Below are 19,227 nucleotides of genomic sequence, written 5' to 3' on the forward strand. Positions count from 1 at the left end.
TGTAACCCTGTAACCCTGTAACCCTGTAACCCTGTAACCCTGTAACCACTTGTACACAGTACACTGGCTATAAGCAGCCAGGTCACAGTCAGTCACCTGAACTGAGGGGAGTCTAAATCTCCCTTATATTGGTCAGCCAGGGCTTTCCTGATTGGCCCAGGTTAACAATCCCAATCAACAACCTCAGAGTCAACAAGATCCAGCTGATTCCAATCACTACACCGTAACTTAAAAAAAATCGTAATCTCTGGTTTACCCCCGGTGCCAAGATTAAATGAGGAAAAGTATAAAAAGGCAAAGGAGATAAATCAATGGGTGAAGAGACGGTGTAATGTTCAGGGATTCAGGTTCTTGTATCTTTGGGATCTCATCTGGGATTGTGAAGACTTGTTCAAAAAGGATGGGTTTCACTTGTTTTGGAAAGGGACCGATATCCTCGTGGGAAGATTTACTAATTTTAGTAAGGGAGACTAAACTGTCAGAAAGAGGAGGCACGGTGTGGATGGACCTAAGTAGCAGAGTAAACAGAAAGATAGATGAGGATGGTATTGAATCTGCAAAGAAGAAGTTTATCAGGAAAGACTGACAAGAGAAAGTCAGAGAATGAACTAACTAAAGGATTAAATTGCATTTATTTCAATGCAAGGAGTCTTATGGGTAAGGCTGATGAATTCAGGGTATGATTGGAAACATGGGATTGGGATGTCATAGCTATTACAGAAAGTTGACTGAGGTATGGACAGGACTGGCAGCTCAATGTTCTGGGCTTCAGGTGCTATACGAAGGATAGAAAGAGGCAAAAGAGAAGGGCAAGTGGCTTTTTTGGTTAAGGAAGACATTACTGCTGTAACAAAGATATTTCTGAAAAATTGTCCAGTGAAAATATTTGGGTTGAAATTAGAAATAAAAAAGGAATGATCACCTTGATGGGATTGTACTATAGACCTCCAACAGTCAGAAGGAAATTGAGGAACAAATACATAGAGAGATATCAGATTTATGTAAGAATAATGGGTTGTAATAGTAGGTGATTTTAATTTTCCAAATGTTGACTGAGACTACCAAAGTGTTAAAGGTTTGGATGGTTAAGAATTTGTTAAATGTGTTCAAGAAAATTTTCTTTATCAATATTTAAATGTTCCTACTACAGAAGGAGCAAAACGTGACCTCTTGGGTAATATGACTGGGCAAGTGACTGGAGTGACAGTAGGAGAACACTTTGGGTCTAGTGATCATAATTCCATTTGTTTTAAAACAGTTATGAAAAAAGATAAGACTTCCATGAAAATTAAAGTTTTTAATTGGAATACGGCAAATTTTAATGGTACAAGACAAGAACTTTCAAAAGTTGATTGGAGTAGGCTGTTCACAATCTGATAAGTGTGAGACTTTCAAAACTGTGATAATGAGAGATCAGAGGCATTGTGTTCCTGTTAGAGTGAAAGGAATGACTGCTAGGATTAGAGAACAAAGGATAAATAAAAATATTGAAGTTCTAGTCAAGAATAAAAAAGAATCATATGTTAGATATAGACAACTGGGTTCAAATTAATCACTTGAAAAATGTAAAGAGTGTGGGCATATTCTTAAAAAGGAGATCAGGAAGGCAAAGAGAGGATATGAAATAGCCTTGGCAAATTAGGTTAAGGATAATGCGAAGTGATTCAACAGGTACACTCAGAGCAAGGGAGCAACTAAACAGAGTAAGGCCCCTTAAAGATCAAAGAGGTTGTCTTCATATTGAACCTCAAGAGATGGGAGAGAGTGAAATGGATATTTTTCATCAGTTTTTACTGTGGAGAAAGAAATGGAAGCTAGAGAACTCGGAAATAAATTCTGATGTTTTAAAAACAGTTCACATCACAGAAGAAGGAAGTGCTGGAGGTCTTAGAAAACATAAAGGTGAATAAATCTCTGGGACCTGATCTAGTGTATCCCCACATTTTGTGGAAAGTTAGGCAGGAAATTGTGGCCCCTTGCAGAAATATTTGTATCATCTGTAACTGCGGGACAGGTGCCAGATGAATGGAGAGCGGTTAATGTTTAAGAAGGGATGTAAGGAGAGGTCTGGGAGCTATAGACATGAGTCTGACTTTGGTGGCGGGTAAGTCGTTGGAAGTCCCAAGTTGGTAAAGGAAGTCAGAGTGGGGACACAGGGCAATTCCAGAGGGTTGGAAATTGCAAAATGTGCTACAGTTAATCAAGAATGACCATTCATAGTTCGCTATAGGCCAGCCGGTTTAACATCAGCACCAGGTAATGTTTTTAGAAATGGGGATTTGATGAGGTTTGAATAATAGGCATGAATTTGTAAAAAGTAGGACACGTTTAATTAATCTGATTTTTTTTTTGATGAAATAACAGGGGTTAGTGAAGGAAATGTGGTGGATGCTATCTCTATGGATTTCATGAAAGTTTTTTCCAAAAGATACCACTTCACAGGTTCATTAAGATCACGGCTCATGGATTAGGAAGTTCAATGTCAGCTTGGATGAAGGTTGGTTTAAAAACAGAAGACAGTGGGTGATGGTAAACATTTGTTTTGCAGACTGCATGATGACAGAAAGTCTTCTTTCTCAGGGATGCTTTATATATGATTTGGATGTAAAGGGTCATTTCTAGAACATTCTTTGAAATTGGCAAGGAAAGAGAACAACTACTTAGTAAAGCATATCTTTTCAAAACATTTTTTCAGGGGACATAGGTGTCACTGACAAGGTCAGGATTTGTTATTCGTCTCTGATTGTCCTTGAATGTGATGGCTAGCTGCCCTCTTGAACCATTGCCGTTGAACTGGTATAGGTACACCCTCTGTGCTGTTAGGGAGTGAAATTTCAGGATTTTGACCCAGTGATAATGAATGAATCCAAATTTTGGACAATCCCCCAGATGTTAGGAAGGTAAACCTTAAGAGGATCAGCAGGATTTGTTGCACGCATGTTATTTCCGGTACTTATGGTACACTTTACTGCAAGCTCAGGTTGGAAAAACTGAGGCAGTTCTCCTTGAAACAAGTTTTTATTCACTCAGGATGTGGGTGCCTATGGTCCATTCCTTCAAAAGGTGGTAGTAAGCTGCCTTTTTGAACCGCTGCAGTCCACATGCTGTGAGTTGACCCACAATGCCATCAGGGACAGAATTCCAGGATTGTGACACTGAAGGAACAGCGATATAGTTCCACGTCAGGATGGTGAGTATCTTGTAGGGGAACTTGCCAGGCCTGTTATTCCCGCATATCTGCTGCCATTGTCCTTCTAGATGGAATTGATTGATTTATTGTCACGTGTACCGAAGTACAGTGAAAAGCTTTGTTTACGAGCAGTACAGGCTGATCATAGCAAGCAAGAATGTACAGATCAAAAAAACTCAGACAGAGGCAAACAGGTTACATTGCACAGGGCGTGCACTAGGCGAGATCAACATTAGCAGAATCAGCATTATTTGAGACGAGAGAGTCCATTAATCAGTCTAATAACGGCTGGGAAGAAGCAGTTCCTGAAACTTTTGGTGTGTGTGTGTTCAGGCTTCTGTGTCTTCTGCCCGATGGAAGAGGTTGTAGATCATTACCGAGGTGCGAAGAGTCTTTGATGATGTTGGCAGCCTTTCTGTTGCAGCGAGCCATATAAATGGAGTCCATGAATGGTAGGTTGGCTTCCATGATGGTCTGGACTGTGCATGCCACCTTCTGTAGTTTCTTACAATCCTGGGCAGAGCAGTTGCCATATCAGGCTGTTATGCACCCGGATGATATGCTTTCTACGGTGCATCTGTAGAAGTTGGTTGCGGTCCTTATGGACATGCCAAGTTCCCTGAGCCACCTGAGGGAGAAGAGGTGTTTTGTCCCTTCTTGACCGTCACATCTACATGGGAAGTCCAGGATGGGTTGTTGGTTATCGTCATTCTGAGGAACTTGATGCTCTCCACCCTCTCAACCTCAGTTCCATTAATGTAGATGGAAGCATGTTCTACTCCTTTTTTTCTGAAGTCATGATCAGTTCTTTAGTTTTGCTTGTTGTGGGTTGTGGGTCTTTGGTTGTGGGTTTGGAAGCTGTTAAGGAGCCTTGTTAAATTTCTGCAGGTCATCTTGTAGATGGTACACACTGTTGCTACTGAGTGTTAGTGGTGGAGGGAGTGAGTGTTTATGGATGTGGTGCTAATCAGACAGGCACTTTTGTCCTTGCTGCTTCTTTCATGTTGTTGAGTTACACTAATCCAGGCAAGTGGGGAGTATTCCATCACATTCCTGACTTGTGCCTTGTGATGGTGGACAGGCTCTAGGCAGTTAGACAGTGAGTTACTTGCTGCACTATTCCTAGCCCCTGAAGTGAACTTGAGGGGCTATCTGATAGAAGTCAGATTCTGACAGGTTTAGAAAAATTTGACAAAGAAAAGCTGTTCATTAGGGGACATAATAAGTTTTGTAGCAGCCCAGGACTAAAGTTAATAAGATGGCCGCTTGGGCTTTTTCAGTGAACACAAGATGGCCAAAAGAGTCTGACAGTTACATACAGCAGATGTTCACAGCTAGACTAGTAGTCTCTATATAGACATACTGGATAAGATGAAATTCTCCGTAGGAAGAAACGTTACAGAAGTTAATCAGATTTCTGTAAACAAGCAATTCTGAACATATAACCTAGGTACCCAGTACCTAAAGTGGTGACATTACAAACTTTTCACTGCACTCATTTGAGTGCACATGACAATAAAGGCTATTCTGTACTATGCTATAAGCATTTTAATCAGGGGCATTTTTGTAAGGCCTACTTGAGCCACAGTCCCAAGTTTATTATTTTGTAAAATATAGAAAAAGTCTGATCGTACAGTATTCTGAACTGTTTAGATAATTGTAGAATTAGAAAGGCAAACAACAAATTAGTGAAAAGGTTAGTTGCCGCCTTGAGCAAATGTTTCCAAGCAATAAAGGGGCCCAATGCATTATTAGGGAAGATAAAGTAATAAATGGTGTAAAGAAGACCTCCAACCAAACCATTGCAACAGGAGGAAGGCACTGGAAAGGTTGTAAAAATAGAGGTCATGATGGGGAGAGATAAACAATTGAAACTTAAGTGCAAATGTAGATAATTCGAACAAATTCTTACATCCAAAGATCAAAGGAAGAGTGACAAAGACAGATTACAAAATACAGAGTGAAGGCATGATTGTTTGTGGAATCTAAACAAGTTTCGTTTAATGGCTTGGTAAAGTTGTAACGTGGCTGAATTTCACCTTCATCAGTGGAATCCAAATATACATATTTTATTAAGAAAAGATAATTAGTATTGGAAAGTGTTCAGAGTGGAAACAGTAAAGATTTACTTAAAAATTAAACTTTAGTTTAAAATCCACTTACAGGATGTAAATAGCAGGGGCCATGAACTCCAGTTGCAAGTCAGAAGGACCACTGTTTGATTTCTCAGGCTGAAGTGAGAGAGGGGTTGTTCTCAACTTGTCAGCTGTGTCACAGTAACTTTAATTAGAATTGACTTTAAAGACTTTATAACAATTGGTAGAAAGTACTATCCTTTCTAACCTGCCATACTAAAGTTAGTACGAAATTTGGAAGAGTTTTACTGGAAAACAACACTTTGGAGTAGTGGTAAATAATGTGGTGCAGCTGACAAATGTCTGGGAAGGACTATAACTGTCAGAAGCATTCTAAGACCCCAAAGACAGATGATGGAGGTAGCTGGTAGGCATCATGTGATTATGGGAGGATCTAGGGCTGTCCATAGAGTTTTCTGTCACTGATCGTGTGTTCACTGGATTGAATGTATAGATCAGGTAGATGTGGCTAACAATGACCAAAATGTTGCATGTAATTATTGCAATGCGAAAGGTCTAAAGATGTTGTATTTCACTGGGGATTTCAGAATGCCATTGACCCTCCGGCATCTGAGCTGTAATTAAGAAAGGAACTGTGCCCCACGTGAAAGCCAGATTTAGAGTGGTCCCTGGCCTCTCCCACATAAGTAGTAACAGAACTCTGAACGAAGATCGCTTGTGCTAAGGCACACAGGAGTTAAAACTCCTCTGATATTTCTCCTAACAACAATAAGGTTATGGAATCAAGATGTAGGGAGTAGGTGAAGACTTTGTTTGAGTGTTGAACAAGTGACTGATAGTGACCTGGTTAAATCACTACCAGTCATCTGTCTTTAATTGAGCGAGCAGCCTATGGTCCTTGGGGGCTATGGAAACTTTGACTTTGTCTTTTTTTACTGACCTGGTATCTGCAGTTTGTGAGGTCAGTAGAGGTGGAAGTGATCAGCGATTTTAAAAAGAATGTTGGAAAAGCACTTGAGGAAAATAAACTTTCAGATCTACATGGATGGAAGAGGGGGAAGAGGATGTCTGGATTGCCCTGCAGATTGCTGACATGGTCTCGATGGGCTAAATAGCTTCCTGTTTTGACTGTGGGTGACCGTAAGCTTGGTCAGAGAGCTATGATCAAGCAGCACATTAAAATAGAAGGGCCAACGAACAAAAAGAAACAAAGAGGGACATTGTTTGGAAAGCAGACAGAGAATTTTTATCAGACTAATTCCAGGGATGACATGACATACGTATGAAGAGAGACTGGATTGGACTTTATTCACTGGAATTTAGAAGAATTAGGCAGGAGTTTCACAGAAATCTATAAAATTCTAACAAGGCAAGACAGGGTAAATTCAGGCAGGATGTTCCCAGTGACTGTGGAGCCCAGAAAAAAGAGTCACAGCTAAGGATATGAGGTAGGCCATTTAGGAGAGTGATAAAGTGAAATTTGCTCACCCAGAGAGTGGTGAGCTTGTGAAATTCTCTGTCACAGAAGCAAACGAGGTAAAAACATCAAATGTGTTAAAGAAGGAGTTAGACATAGCTCTTTGGATAAAAGGGATCAAAGAGTATGGGGACAATGCAGGGAACAGGATACAAAACTGGATGATCAACCATGATCATATTGAATGGCAGAGCAGGCTTTAAGGGTTTATTGGATTATCTGCTTCTCTTCCTTTTACTCAACATCCATTGGAATGTCTGCTTCATCATTGAACGGGATGTTCTGGTCATCCTGGGTATGAACTTGACCAGTGAAATCGAATCCTGGATGATGAATCTTCATGTGATCTGTGATGGCTTTAATGGTTGGACCATATTCGATCACGCTGTTTCTCTGAGTGCCAGTTTTATATTCATATCCTGCAGCATGCATTCCCACCAGCTCACCAGAGGAATTGAACACAGGGGATCCGGAGGCACCATTAAAAAAGCAGCTGTTGTAGGTGATCCTGTCTGAACTTTGGATTTCTGTGAAAGTGTATCTCCTGAAAACCTGCATGTAGTATTGAATATTTCGCTGTTGAATAGGGATAACGAAACAAGTGTCAGAGGATTTGCAAACACCATCAGGATGACCTATAATGTAGACCATTCCATTCCAAGGAGGGCAGTTTTTAGTTTGCCACAAACCTGAAGGTAGAACAGATGGCTGACCGTTGGGGATCTTCAATCTCAGCACTGCGTAGTCAAGTTCTGAGTTAGACACTTCAAACCACGGTTCAATGTTATACCAGCCATTGACAGGCTGCTGCTTCTCTTTGTAGCTGAAGTTTATTGTCATGGCCTTCTCTATAATGGTCTTCCACTCATTGTCAGGCACACCATCTCCTACCATCATCTTCACCACGTGGAAACATGTCAGAATGTAACTATTACCAAGGTAGAAGCAAGAGGCAGTCCCTTGATTCCCATTGTTATCCCATTGGACAAATCCAACAGACTCACTCAATCGCACTAGCATTTCATGGACTGTAATGGGAACTCCATCAGCTGTGATCTTTCCAAATTCTTTCTTGAGCAGATTCCATTCTTTACGGAAATGCTTCTTGCCTTTTTTCTTTCCCAAACGTTCATCAACCTGCTTTCTCAGCTCACAATGCAGCATATTCCCTTCTCCTGGCACACTGTCCTGCTCCTGTCTCTCCCTGGGGCTAGCATTGTCATTATTATCATCATTCTTGTTTCCTGCCTTATACTTTTCATTGCTCACTTGAACTTCAAAACATTTATCACGGAGGTCATTGACAGTGAGGGTGAACTGCAGACATCTGTGCCCTTCGACCAGGCTCCATACATTCTGCTTAATGATGGGCAAGAACCTCCCGTCCTTGCACAGAGCCTCTCGAATGGTCTCACCTTCAAAAGCATAAACGCACATGTCATGTCCGTCTTTTCGCAGGGACCCACACTTGCTGATAAGTTTTGAACCTGTATGAAGATCGCCTCCCGTCTTTCCAGTGCTCTTGACATGGAATACAACACACTGCTTGCCTGAAGAGTCCTCATCCCGATAGCATAACTCACCTTTAACCCGGTAAAATATCACTTCGAAATGGGTCTTCTCTGGCAGACATTTACACGGCATTCCTAGATTGATGGCACCCATTAATCCCCTTTTCCCGATTAAATGGAATGTCTTGCCCTCACTTTTCTCTTGTTCTTTCTTGAAAACGACAGAAGACATGAGAACGGAATAAACACTTTCATTGGGTTTCCCTTTTGCCACATGCTCGATGCCATTACTCTGTAAGTTGAATGTGAATTCTTTGACTCTGTCTTCGTCACTGTTCACTGTAACCTTGCCCGGGGCTACTGCTGGCACTTTACCTGTGCTGGTTGAGCGATTCCATTCAGTGAGAGGTCTCCTTCTCTCAGGATGAGGCCTTTTGTCCAAAACTGCAGTGGTTGGTGGATTTTCATCATTCCCCTGGAGTGGAGAGCAATCATAAAATCCAATGAAAATAGGAATGTTATACACAAATACATTGAGGCCATTCAGCCCCTTCTCCAACCTGTTACACAGGGAACAGGAGGCGGCCATTCAGCCCCTTCTCCAACCTGTTACACAGGGAACAGGAGGAGGCCATTCAGCCCCTTCTCCAACCTGTTACACAGGGAACAGGAGGAGGCCATTCAGCCCCTTCTCCAACCTATTACACAGGGAACAGGAGGAGGCTATTCCAGCCCCTTCTCCAGCCTGTTGCACAGGAACAGGTGGAGGCCATTCAGCCCCTTCTCCAGCCTGTTGCACAGGAACAAGTGGAGGCCAGACAACCTGCCTTTCCATTTGATTGAATTATAGCTGCTATTGATTTTACCTCCAAGTACCTGACTTCCTTTGGTATATTTTAAAATCATTGGCCAATAAAACTTCTTCAACCTCTTTTTCGACACTTTCAACTGACCCCCAAACTGAGCAGTTTTGCTTTAGGGAGAGAGTTTCAGATTTCTTCTGCTCTTTGTGGAATGAAGTGGTTCCTGACATCAATTCCAAGTTGCCTGGCTCTAATTTCAAGAATCTCCCCTATTTGTCTCGTAACTCCCCGTGTAAGCAAATTGGGTTGATAGGGAGAAACTGTGAAGTCCTTGAAGTATCTTAAACACCTTGACCAGGTCACTGTTAATTTTGTATTCGGGATTTGCTATGTAATGGCTATGTTACTGAACTAGGAATACAGCAGTCTGAATTTACATCTCATGACTCCACGTGAAACAGAGGATTTAGAGGGCTCTAATTTAGATATTCCTTGTATACTGTAGCTGACTTCTGATCAATGAGAGAGATCCTATGTATAAAATCAAGGCCCAGATTTTCACTAGGACAAAGTGCATCTCTGACATGATAAGAAAGTGGAAATCCTCAGGGCCACCTCCACCCAAACACAACTTTCCCAAGTTGACTGTACAGGATTCATGGATTTGCTATAAATTAGGATAGTTTTGATGACTGCTATTTTAACTCATCTATAGCGTTTGTAATTTCCCTACAGATCCCTCTTGTTGATGGCTCACTGAATGCAAACATTTGAAATAGGAGCAGAAATTGTCCACAAGCCCCCTGACCTTTCCTCATGAGTGGATCAGCTCGTGGTTGATCTGATTACTTCACTTTCCCACCTTGCCCCAATGCCCTTTCACCCCCTTGCTTATTAATAATCTGTCTGCTTCTGCCTTCAAAATATTCAAAGACGTTGCTTCCACTTCTTTTTGTAGAGGAGGGTTTTTAGACACCCAGCAGTCTCATGATACCTCAATTGTTTCCTCAGATAGATTCTGTCCTTGATCTCTTCCGGGCATCCATTTCTCCATCCCCGTAGTATTCCCCTTAATTTATCTGGCCAACCCTCCAGTTCTTTCCTTTTCTATCTTCCTTGAATATATATCCAGAAATATGCAGAATCCAATCACGGATCATTTTAGACAATTATTGCCATAACATTATTCTCTCAGCTGGCAGTAGCTCACCAACCTTTAGAAAGGGACGGATGCTCTCCTTTCCCAGTGGTAAAGGTGTCTTGGATTTCCTGCGTGGTGTACGAAGCATGGCTCAGTTTCAGCAGTTATTGCTGGAGAATGACAGACTGTAACATCCTGAAAAACAGTGATTTATAAGGATGAATAATGCACAGACGTTCCACTGTAGTTTGGCTGTGGGAGAAGAACTTGTAAATAGTGCAGGCATTATAGGAAAGAACAGAGAGATAACAGGAGGAGGCCATTTAGCCCCTTAAATTTGTTACACAGGAATAGGAGGAGGTGATTCAGCTTTTTATTGAGCCTGTGACACAGGAATAGCTGGAGGCCATTCAATCCCTCAGCCTGTCACCAAGGAACAGGAAGAGGCCCATTCAGCTCCTTCTCAAGACTGTTATCGGAACAGGAAGGGGCTATTCAGCCCTTTCCCTATCCATATTTTTTATCTTGTAACCCTTAGGTCTTTGTTGTGCATGGGGTCTATCAGTCTCAGTTTTTGAAATTTTAACTGGATTTCCTGCTTCAATAGCTTTCAATAACCTGTTGGACTATAACCTGGTGTCGTGTGATTTCTGACCTTGTCCACCCCAGTCCAACACCGGCACCTCCACATCAATAGCTTTTAGGTAGTGGGTTTTCCAGATTTCCACTCTGCTTTCTGAGAAGATATACTTCCAGATTTCATTCCTGAACAGTCTGTCTCAAGTTTTCAGGTTCTGTCCCATTGTTCTGTTCTCTACCCACCATCACTAGAAAAAGTTTCTCTTAAATCAACCCCAGAAACTCCTTTTAATCATTAACCGCTTTGATTCGATCACCCCTTTATCCTGTGTATGGCTTGGTCATATTGGAATTACTGTGACTGACGAGGAACACAGAGCCCTGGAGTCGTGGCCCAGAGACAGGCTCAGATTTTCAATTCACAACTGGTAGCGACCTCAATATTTTGGACAGCGGAGTCAGTCTTTGTACCCAGCTGCATTTCCACCTGAAGTGTGCCATCAGTGTCGGGTCTGCCTATGGAGGTGGGGGGCCCAAACACATTCTCCTTATGGCTATCAGAGGCAAATTTTCTATGTGACGGAAGGAGATGAGTGATTGAATCTCCAGTTTTGGTCAGGCTCCTTAATACCACACTCAATGAACTGTGAGACAGCCATTCGCCAAATGAAGTAGAGAGTTTGAGAGTCAGACAAGGAGGACACCGACTCAAGCAGAGAGACGTTGAGTGAAGCAGACAGCAAGAGAGTGAGTGAAAGACAGGAGATTTAGATGGGATTTGAGGAAAAGTCTTTTCACCAGATGAGGGGTTGGAATGCACTGCCCGGAAGATAGTTGTGAGAGGAAACCTCTCAATCTTTAAAAAGTGTTTGGGTGTGCACTTGAAGTATCATTGGAACTAGTTTTGATCATAGTATCTTTTGGAGTTCAGACTTGATGGGCTGAAGGGCCTCTTCTGTACTGCATTTTCTAGTGCTCGAGGCTGCAGGGTCCCCAAGCGGAAAATGAGCTGTTGTTCGTTGAGCTTGTGCTCTCGGACTCCACATCAAGTTCAGTAACTTTAGAGCCTGAATTCCTCCTTCCATGTTTTTTTATCTGCCCCACACCCAGCCCCTGTTATGACATGGGTTGCTTTTCACACAGTCATACATTCCCATGTACTCCTTGGCCCATTATCACATTATATGGGTTGCATTCAGCACAACCAAGCTATTTTCTCACTCTTAACTCTTGCTGTAACTAATTGAGCTTTTCTTCCAACCTCTCTTGCTGTCCATAGTCTCATGGTTTACTGCCCCTTTCAAATCTCTCTCTCACTTGCTCACGTACACTCTTTATCTTTCAAATCTCACTCTCGCCTGCACTCTCTATCTTTCAAATCTCTCTCTTGTGCGCACACACACGTGCGCTCTGGGGCTCTGCTCCACCTCCCTCCCCACTTAGACTTCAGCATAAACACCACTTTTTCCTACTTACTAACCATTCTGATGAACAGTCACTGGACTTGAAACATTACCTCTGCTTTCTCTCCACAAATGCAGCCAGACCTGCTGAGTTTCTCCAGCAATTTCAGTTTTTGTTTCAGATTTCTAACATCCGCAGTTCTTAGTTTTATTATATCTATGTCCTTCTTGAAAACATTCCATGTTTTGGTTCAATCGCTTTCTGTGGCAGTGAATTCCACAGATTCATCACTCTCTTTGTGTGCAGACAATTCTCCTCATCTCAGTCCTACCCTGTCTCCTTAGACTATGACACGCCTAGTCCTGGACTCCCCGTGAACAACTTTCCTGTGTTTACCTTGTCTAGCCCCGTCAGAATTTCATAAGTTTCTATGAAACTCCCCCCTCAGCTTTCTAAACTCCAGTGAATATAGTTGTAACCGATCCAGTTTCTCTTCATACATCAGTCCTGCCATCCCACAATTGAATCTGGTAAACCTTTGTTGCATTCCTTCCAGGACATCCTTCCTCAAGGAGACTAAAACTGCACACAGTACTCCATGTGTGGTCTCACCACAGCCCTGTATAATTACGGCAAGACATCTCTGCTCCTGTACTCGAATCCTCTCGCTATGAAGACCAGCATACCATTTACATTCATTACTGCCTGCTGCGCTGACACTAATTTTCAGCGACTGGTTGTACGAGGAAACCCAGGTCTCGTTGCACCTACCTCTTTTCCCAATCTTTGGCCACTCCAACAATGATCTAGCTTCCTGTTTTTGCTTCCAATGTGGATAATCTCTCATTGATCCACTTTTTACTTAATCTGCAATGCATTTTCCCACTGACTCAACTTGACCAAATTGCTCTGAGGCATTTCTGCATCCTCCTCACAGTTCACCTTTCCACCTAGCTGTGTGTCATCTGCAGACTTGGATATCAGAATATTAAAGATGTGATGCAAACATTAAAAGTGATAGCCAGAAATAATTTTATGAAGATGAAGGGTGTGTTCACAACTTGAAAAATCCAGCTGCTATCAAGGGAAAAATTCAGAAGATGCTATCCACTTCCCTGTATGCATCAGAAACCCAGACAATAAGGAAAGATCTGTGGGAGGGAGACTCTTGAAATGTTAAGCTGTGTGCTTAAAAATTTCATGCACGGACCACAAGGCACATGGAGGTACTTGAAATGCAAAAGCAAAAATAACCCTGAAATAAAAGTGATATCTTGTAAAAAAAAGTCAGTACTTTATCCATTTAATCAAAACTAACAGGCCTCAGATAAGGGAAACAGAAAGATGGACCATCTTTGGTAGAGTTAGATGATGGATGGCACAGAGTGGTCACAGATCAGTAACATTGAGTAAGAGAGGATGGTACAAGACAGATGAGCATGACATACCATGATAGCAGATCTTGTGCAGAGGTGGTCTTAAGCAGCAGGAGCTTCATATAGATGCCAGTGTTGTAACCATACAGGAACAGTTAACTAGGGCTAGTTCAGGAGCACAGATCTTCATTACTAGATTACTAACATGGTCTGTACCTTTGCAAATGTTTCTTTATCAATGAACATAAAATTAGAATGTTTCTGGGTATTGAAGGTTTGTTAGAAAGAAAAGCTGGACAGGCTGGGAGTTTTTTCACTGGAGCTTAGGAGATTGAGAGGTGACCTTTTAGAAGTTAATATAATTATGAGGGGTATAGACAGGGTTAATGGTAGGTGTTTTTTGTGTAGGATGGCTTATTTCAAGAGGAGGGGGCATATTTTTAAGGTGAAAGGAGAGAGGTTTAAACGAGTCATGAGGGGCATTTTTTTTACACATGGGTAGTTCACATGTAGAATGAATGTCCTGAGGAAGTGGTGGATGTGGACACAGTTGCTACGTTTAAAAGACATTTGTATAAGTACATGAATTGCAAAGGTTTGGAGGGATATGGGTCAGGAGCAGGCAGGTGGGACTAGTTTAATTTGGGGTAATGTTCAACATGGAATGGTTGGATCAAAATGTCTGTTTCTGTCCTGTATGACTCGAAGCAGGAATGAGGCCTTGAGCCTCTTGAGCCCTCTAAACCAATCATTCGGATCATGGCTGACCTGTGTTTCAAATTCCACATTCCCATCCTATTTCCCCCCTCACTAACTGATGGTCCCCTGTCTCACAAAAATTTATTTATCTCAGCCTTAAAACTATTCAATGATACTGCCTTCGTCTGCTGAGGTGGAGTTAAGATGCCACAATCGTCTAAGAGAAGAAATTTCTTCCTACCCCTCTGCTTGAAGGGCAACCTTTAATTTGTGAACAGTTGCCCCTATTTTTGCACTCACCCACAACAGGAATGAACCAAAAACAGAAATTGCTGGTGCAACCCAGCAGATCTGGCAGCACCTGTGGGGAGAAAGCAGAGTTAATCCTTCAGGTGCAGTGACCCAGAGAAGACCCTATGAAGATGTAGCATCTCATTTTCTTCTTGGGGAAACCTGCAGTGTCTAGAACTGAATGTGAAGTTCAATAACGTTACAGCCTGATTGCATCCCTCTTTTTTCCAAAACTTATCCCCACACCCTGGTCCTGTCATTACATGGGTCACTTTCAGCACACAGTCAACACATTCCTACTCACAGCTCTTAATATCACTTATTCAGCATCTCTTCTGTCCTGGCCAACTATCAATAAACCCCTCATTTATTATCCCTTTCATATCTCTCTCTCTCTGAGCTCCATCTCCACCTACCCACTCATTTCTTCCCCACCGTTACCCTCACCCAACCCCATCTTCAGCATAAATATCACTTCTTCCTTGCTATCAGTTCTGATGGAGCCAGTGCACTTGGAGACGCTAACTTTGTTTTCTCTCCATATATGCTGTCACACCTACTGAGTTTCACAAGCAATTTCAGCTTTTGTTTCAGATCTCTATCACCATTCTTTGTTCTATTATAGAGGAATGACTCAAACAGACTGGAGACTGTTCGCAAAGATAGGAAAACTTTGTGAAGAAGAAAGGGGATCATTTCCACTGATACTGTAATGGACAAATGTACCTGTGCATGGTCAATTGACAAGGACAAGATGCAGGAGGTTCACTAATAGTTTCAGGTCACCTTTTACCTAGTCTGTCCCTAAGTGTATCTCTAGAATGCAGCAAAATGGCAGACTCTTGGTTACCCTCTGAAATGGCCTAAGAAGACCCTCAGTTTCATCTCAGGGGCATAAGATTGGGCAGTAAATACTGACCTTGCTAGTGATGCCTCAACTGATTTTACAATTAGACCATGCAAAATATCTTCAATTTATTCCTTTTGACGTCAATCTCATTGATTGTAACAGATCAGAAAGTACATTTCAAAACCCAGAGACAGTGATTCCCCATGTGTTCTCACTAATGCCCCTGTGTTTGCTATGAGTCATCTGGGTGGTGGTGAGCTCCACAGGATATGCTGGGCCTGAGCCAAAGTCTTTGTTTTTAACTTTTCCCTCACCTTCTCAGTGATCTTGACTTTGTTTAACTTTTTCTCTCAAAGGTGTACCACCGTTGCAGACTCTATCCCTGCATTTTATCATTAACCAAAAGCCAAGGCAACATTTAATTTATTTTAACACAGTGTGGAACTGGAGGAACACAGCAGGCCGGGCAGCATCGGAGGAGCAGGTAAGTTGAGGTTTCAGGTCGGGACCCTTCTTCAGAAATGGGGGAGGGGGAAGGGAGCTGGGAAATAAATAGAGAGGAGGGGTGGGGCTGGGGAAGGTAGGTGGGATGGTGATAGGTGAGTGCAGGTAGGGAGTTGGGGGGGGATTGGTCAGTGGTATGGGTGGAGCAGATAGGTGGGAGAGAAGATGGACAGGTTGTATCAGGTCAAGGAGGCGGGGATGAGAGGGAGGTTTGGACATTGAATGAGGCCGGGGGGGGGGTGGTATTTTAAAACTGGTGAATTCCATGTTTCGGCCATCGGGCTGTGGGCTATGAGGTGTTGCTCCCCCAGTTTGCAGGTGTTGTTGTTGTGAAATTGGAGGAGGCCCAAGACAGACATGTCATCAAGGGAGTGGGAGGGGGAGTTAAAATGGTGTTATCATTTGTTGTGTACAGAGCGCAGATGCTCTACAAAACGATCTCCAAGTCTATACTTGGTCTCACCGATGTAGAGGAGGCCACATCGGGAGCAGCGGATACAGTACACCAAGTTGACGGATGTGCAGGTGAACCTCTGTCTGATGTGAAAGGTTTGTTTGGTGCCTTGGATGGTGGTGAGGAGGGAGGTGTAGGGGCGGGTGTAGCTCTTCCTGTGGTTGCTGGGAAAGGTGCCAGGGGTGGTGGGGCTAGTGGGGAGTGTGGAGCAGACTGGGGAGTCACAGAGAGAGTAGTCCCTATGAAAGGCAGATAGGGCTGGGGAGGGAAATATCTCTTTGGTTGTGTGGTTGGATTGTAAGTGGTGGAAAATGATACATTGGATGCAGAGGTTGGTGGGGTGATATGTGAGGACAAGGGGAATTCTGTCTTTATTTTTGTTAGGGGGAGGGGATATGAGGGCAGAAGTGCGGGAAATGCAAGAGATGCAGTTTAGGGCTTTTTCGATCACCGAGGGGGGAAGTTACGGTCCTTGAAATAGAAGGACATCTGGGATGCGTGGGAGTGGAACACCCCATCTTGGGAGCAAAGGCAGCGGAGGCGGAGGAATTGGGAGTAGGGGATCGCATTCTTGCAGGAGGGTGGGTGAGAGGAGGTGTAGTCCAGGTAGCTGTGGGAGTCGGTGGGCTTGAAATAGATGTCAGTTTCTTACCAACTTTCTGACATCTCCTCTTGATCATGACCCCACCCCTAATCACCAAACCATCACCTTCAAACCATTATCAGGTGACCTCCCATGCACAGCCTACCACCTCATTGTTCCCAACCCCGCACCATCTGTTTCTATCTCCTTCCCAAAATCCACAAATCCGGCTGACCCATTGTCTCTGTCTGCTCCTGCCCCACTGAACTCATCTCTGTTTATCTTGACTCTGTTTTATCCCCCTGGTCCAGGAATTCCCCACCTACTTCTGGGACACCACCCACGGCCTCCACCTCCTCCAAGACTTCCAATTCCCTGGCCCAACACCTATTCTTTACTATGGACATCGAATCCCTGTACACTTGTATCCTCCGCACAATGGTCTAAAAGCCCTCCGCTCCTTCACCTCCCTCAGGCCCAACCAGTCCCCCTCCACCAACACCCTCATCCGCTTAACCGAACTCGTTCTTACCCTTAACAACTTCTCCGTTAATTCCTCCCACTTCCTACAGACTCGGTGGCCCCAAGCTATGCCTGCTTCTGTGTAGGATACGTGGAACAGTCCCTTTTCCGCTGTTACACTGGCACTATTCCCCACCTCCTCCTCCGCTACATTGATGACTGTATTGGCGCTGCCTCATGCTACCTCAAGAAGCTTGGACAGATTACTAACTTTACTAACACCTTTCACCCCAACCTCAAATTCATCTCCGATACCTCTCTCTCCTTCCTGGACCTCTCTGTCTCTATCTCTGGTAGCCACCTCAAAACTAACATCTATTTCAAGCCCACCGACTCCCACAGCTACCTGGACTACACCTTCTGTCACCAACCCTCCCACAACAATGCGATCCTCTACTCACAATTCCTCCGCCTCCGCCGCGTCTGCTCCCAAATGGGGCGTTCTACTCCCGCACATCCCAGACATCCTCCTAGTTCAAGCACCGAAACTTCCCCCTTCTGGTGATTGAAAATGCCTTCAACTGCATCTCTTGCATTTCCCGCACTTTTGCCCTCTCCCTGAACAAAAATAAAGACAGAATCCCTCTTGTCCTCACATATCACCCCACCAACCTCCACATTCAATGTATCATTCTCCCCCACTTCTGCCACCTAAAATCTGACCCCACAACCAGAGATATTTTCCTCCCCACTGCTATCTGCTTTTCGTAGGGACCTCGTTCTCCTTGACTCCCTCGTCTGCTCCACACTCGCCACCAGCCCCACCACCCCCGGCACCTCTCCCAGCAACCGCAGGAAGTGTTACACCTGCCCCTACACCTCCACCCTCACCTCTATTCAAAGCACAAAACAAACCTTCCCTGCACGGCCATCAACTTGGTCTACTGTACCCGCTGCTCCCGATGTGTCCTCCTCTCCAAGTGTAGACTCGGAGACCGCTATGTAGAGCATCTGCGCTCTGTACACAACAAACGACAACACCTTCTGGTCGCCAACCATTTTAACTCCCCATCCCACTCCCTGGGTGACATGTCGATCCTGGGCCTCCTCCAGTGTCACAATGACACCACCCGCAAACTGGAGGAGCAACACCTCATATTCCACCTCAGGATCCTACAGCCCGATGGGCTAAACGTGGAATTCACCAGTTTAAAAATCTCCCTAACTCCGGCCTCATCCCATGTTCAACCCTCCATCTCTCTTGATCTAACACAACTTGTCCATCTTCTCTCCCATCTATCTGCCCCACCCGTCCCACTGACCAATCCCCACCTGCACTCACCTATCACCATCCCACCTACCTTCCCCAGCCCTACCCCTCCTCTCTATTTATTTCCCAGCTCCCTTCCCCCTCCCCATTTCTGAAGATCCTGACCCGAAACGTGAACTTACCTGCTCCTCTGATACTGCCTGGCCCTGCTGTGTTCCTCTCGCTCCACACTGTGTTATCTCTGACTCCAGCATCGGCAGTTCGTATTATCTCTCATTAATTTCTTCTACCTCTCTGACAGCCAGACCCCAAAATTCAAACACAAACACAAAACACGACATTTCTTTTTAGCGATTTACAAAAAGAAACGGACCAGAAAAATTTTCAGCTGCCGGACTCCGAAAGTTTTTGCTGAAAGGCAGCAATATTTTTTCTTTTTCCGTGCGCTCAGTTCGGGTCCCTGATGGGATTGGTGCATGCACAGTGCAAGTGACACAAAGTCCTTCTGGCCATTCGCTGCGATAGAATAGAAACTAA

At 43.7% G+C, this 19,227-nt stretch overlaps 1 protein-coding gene across 6 annotated transcripts in view; it reads right to left on the bottom strand.

Moving 5' to 3' along the window:
- Positions 1-3,002: 3,002 nt before the first annotated feature.
- The window catches only part of LOC109914727 (serine protease FAM111A-like), a 28,272-nt gene continuing 12,047 nt past the window's right edge, over positions 3,003-19,227 (bottom strand). For 2 of the 6 annotated variants that reach the window (XM_048620824.1, XM_048620823.1), the window contains exons 2-3: positions 10,292-10,413; positions 3,003-8,749 (exon numbers count right to left, since the gene is read on the bottom strand). In XM_048620824.1, the coding sequence (XP_048476781.1) occupies positions 6,998-8,749; positions 10,292-10,366 (1,827 nt within the window). In that variant the 5' untranslated portion in view covers positions 10,367-10,413 and the 3' untranslated portion in view covers positions 3,003-6,997. The other 4 variants (XM_048620821.1, XM_048620822.1, XM_048620826.1 and 1 more) reach the window with 4 other exon arrangements.

The sequence above is a fragment of the Rhincodon typus genome, chromosome 48, assembly GCF_021869965.1.
Source record: "Rhincodon typus isolate 14 chromosome 48, sRhiTyp1.1, whole genome shotgun sequence".
Lineage (NCBI taxonomy): Eukaryota > Metazoa > Chordata > Chondrichthyes > Orectolobiformes > Rhincodontidae > Rhincodon > Rhincodon typus.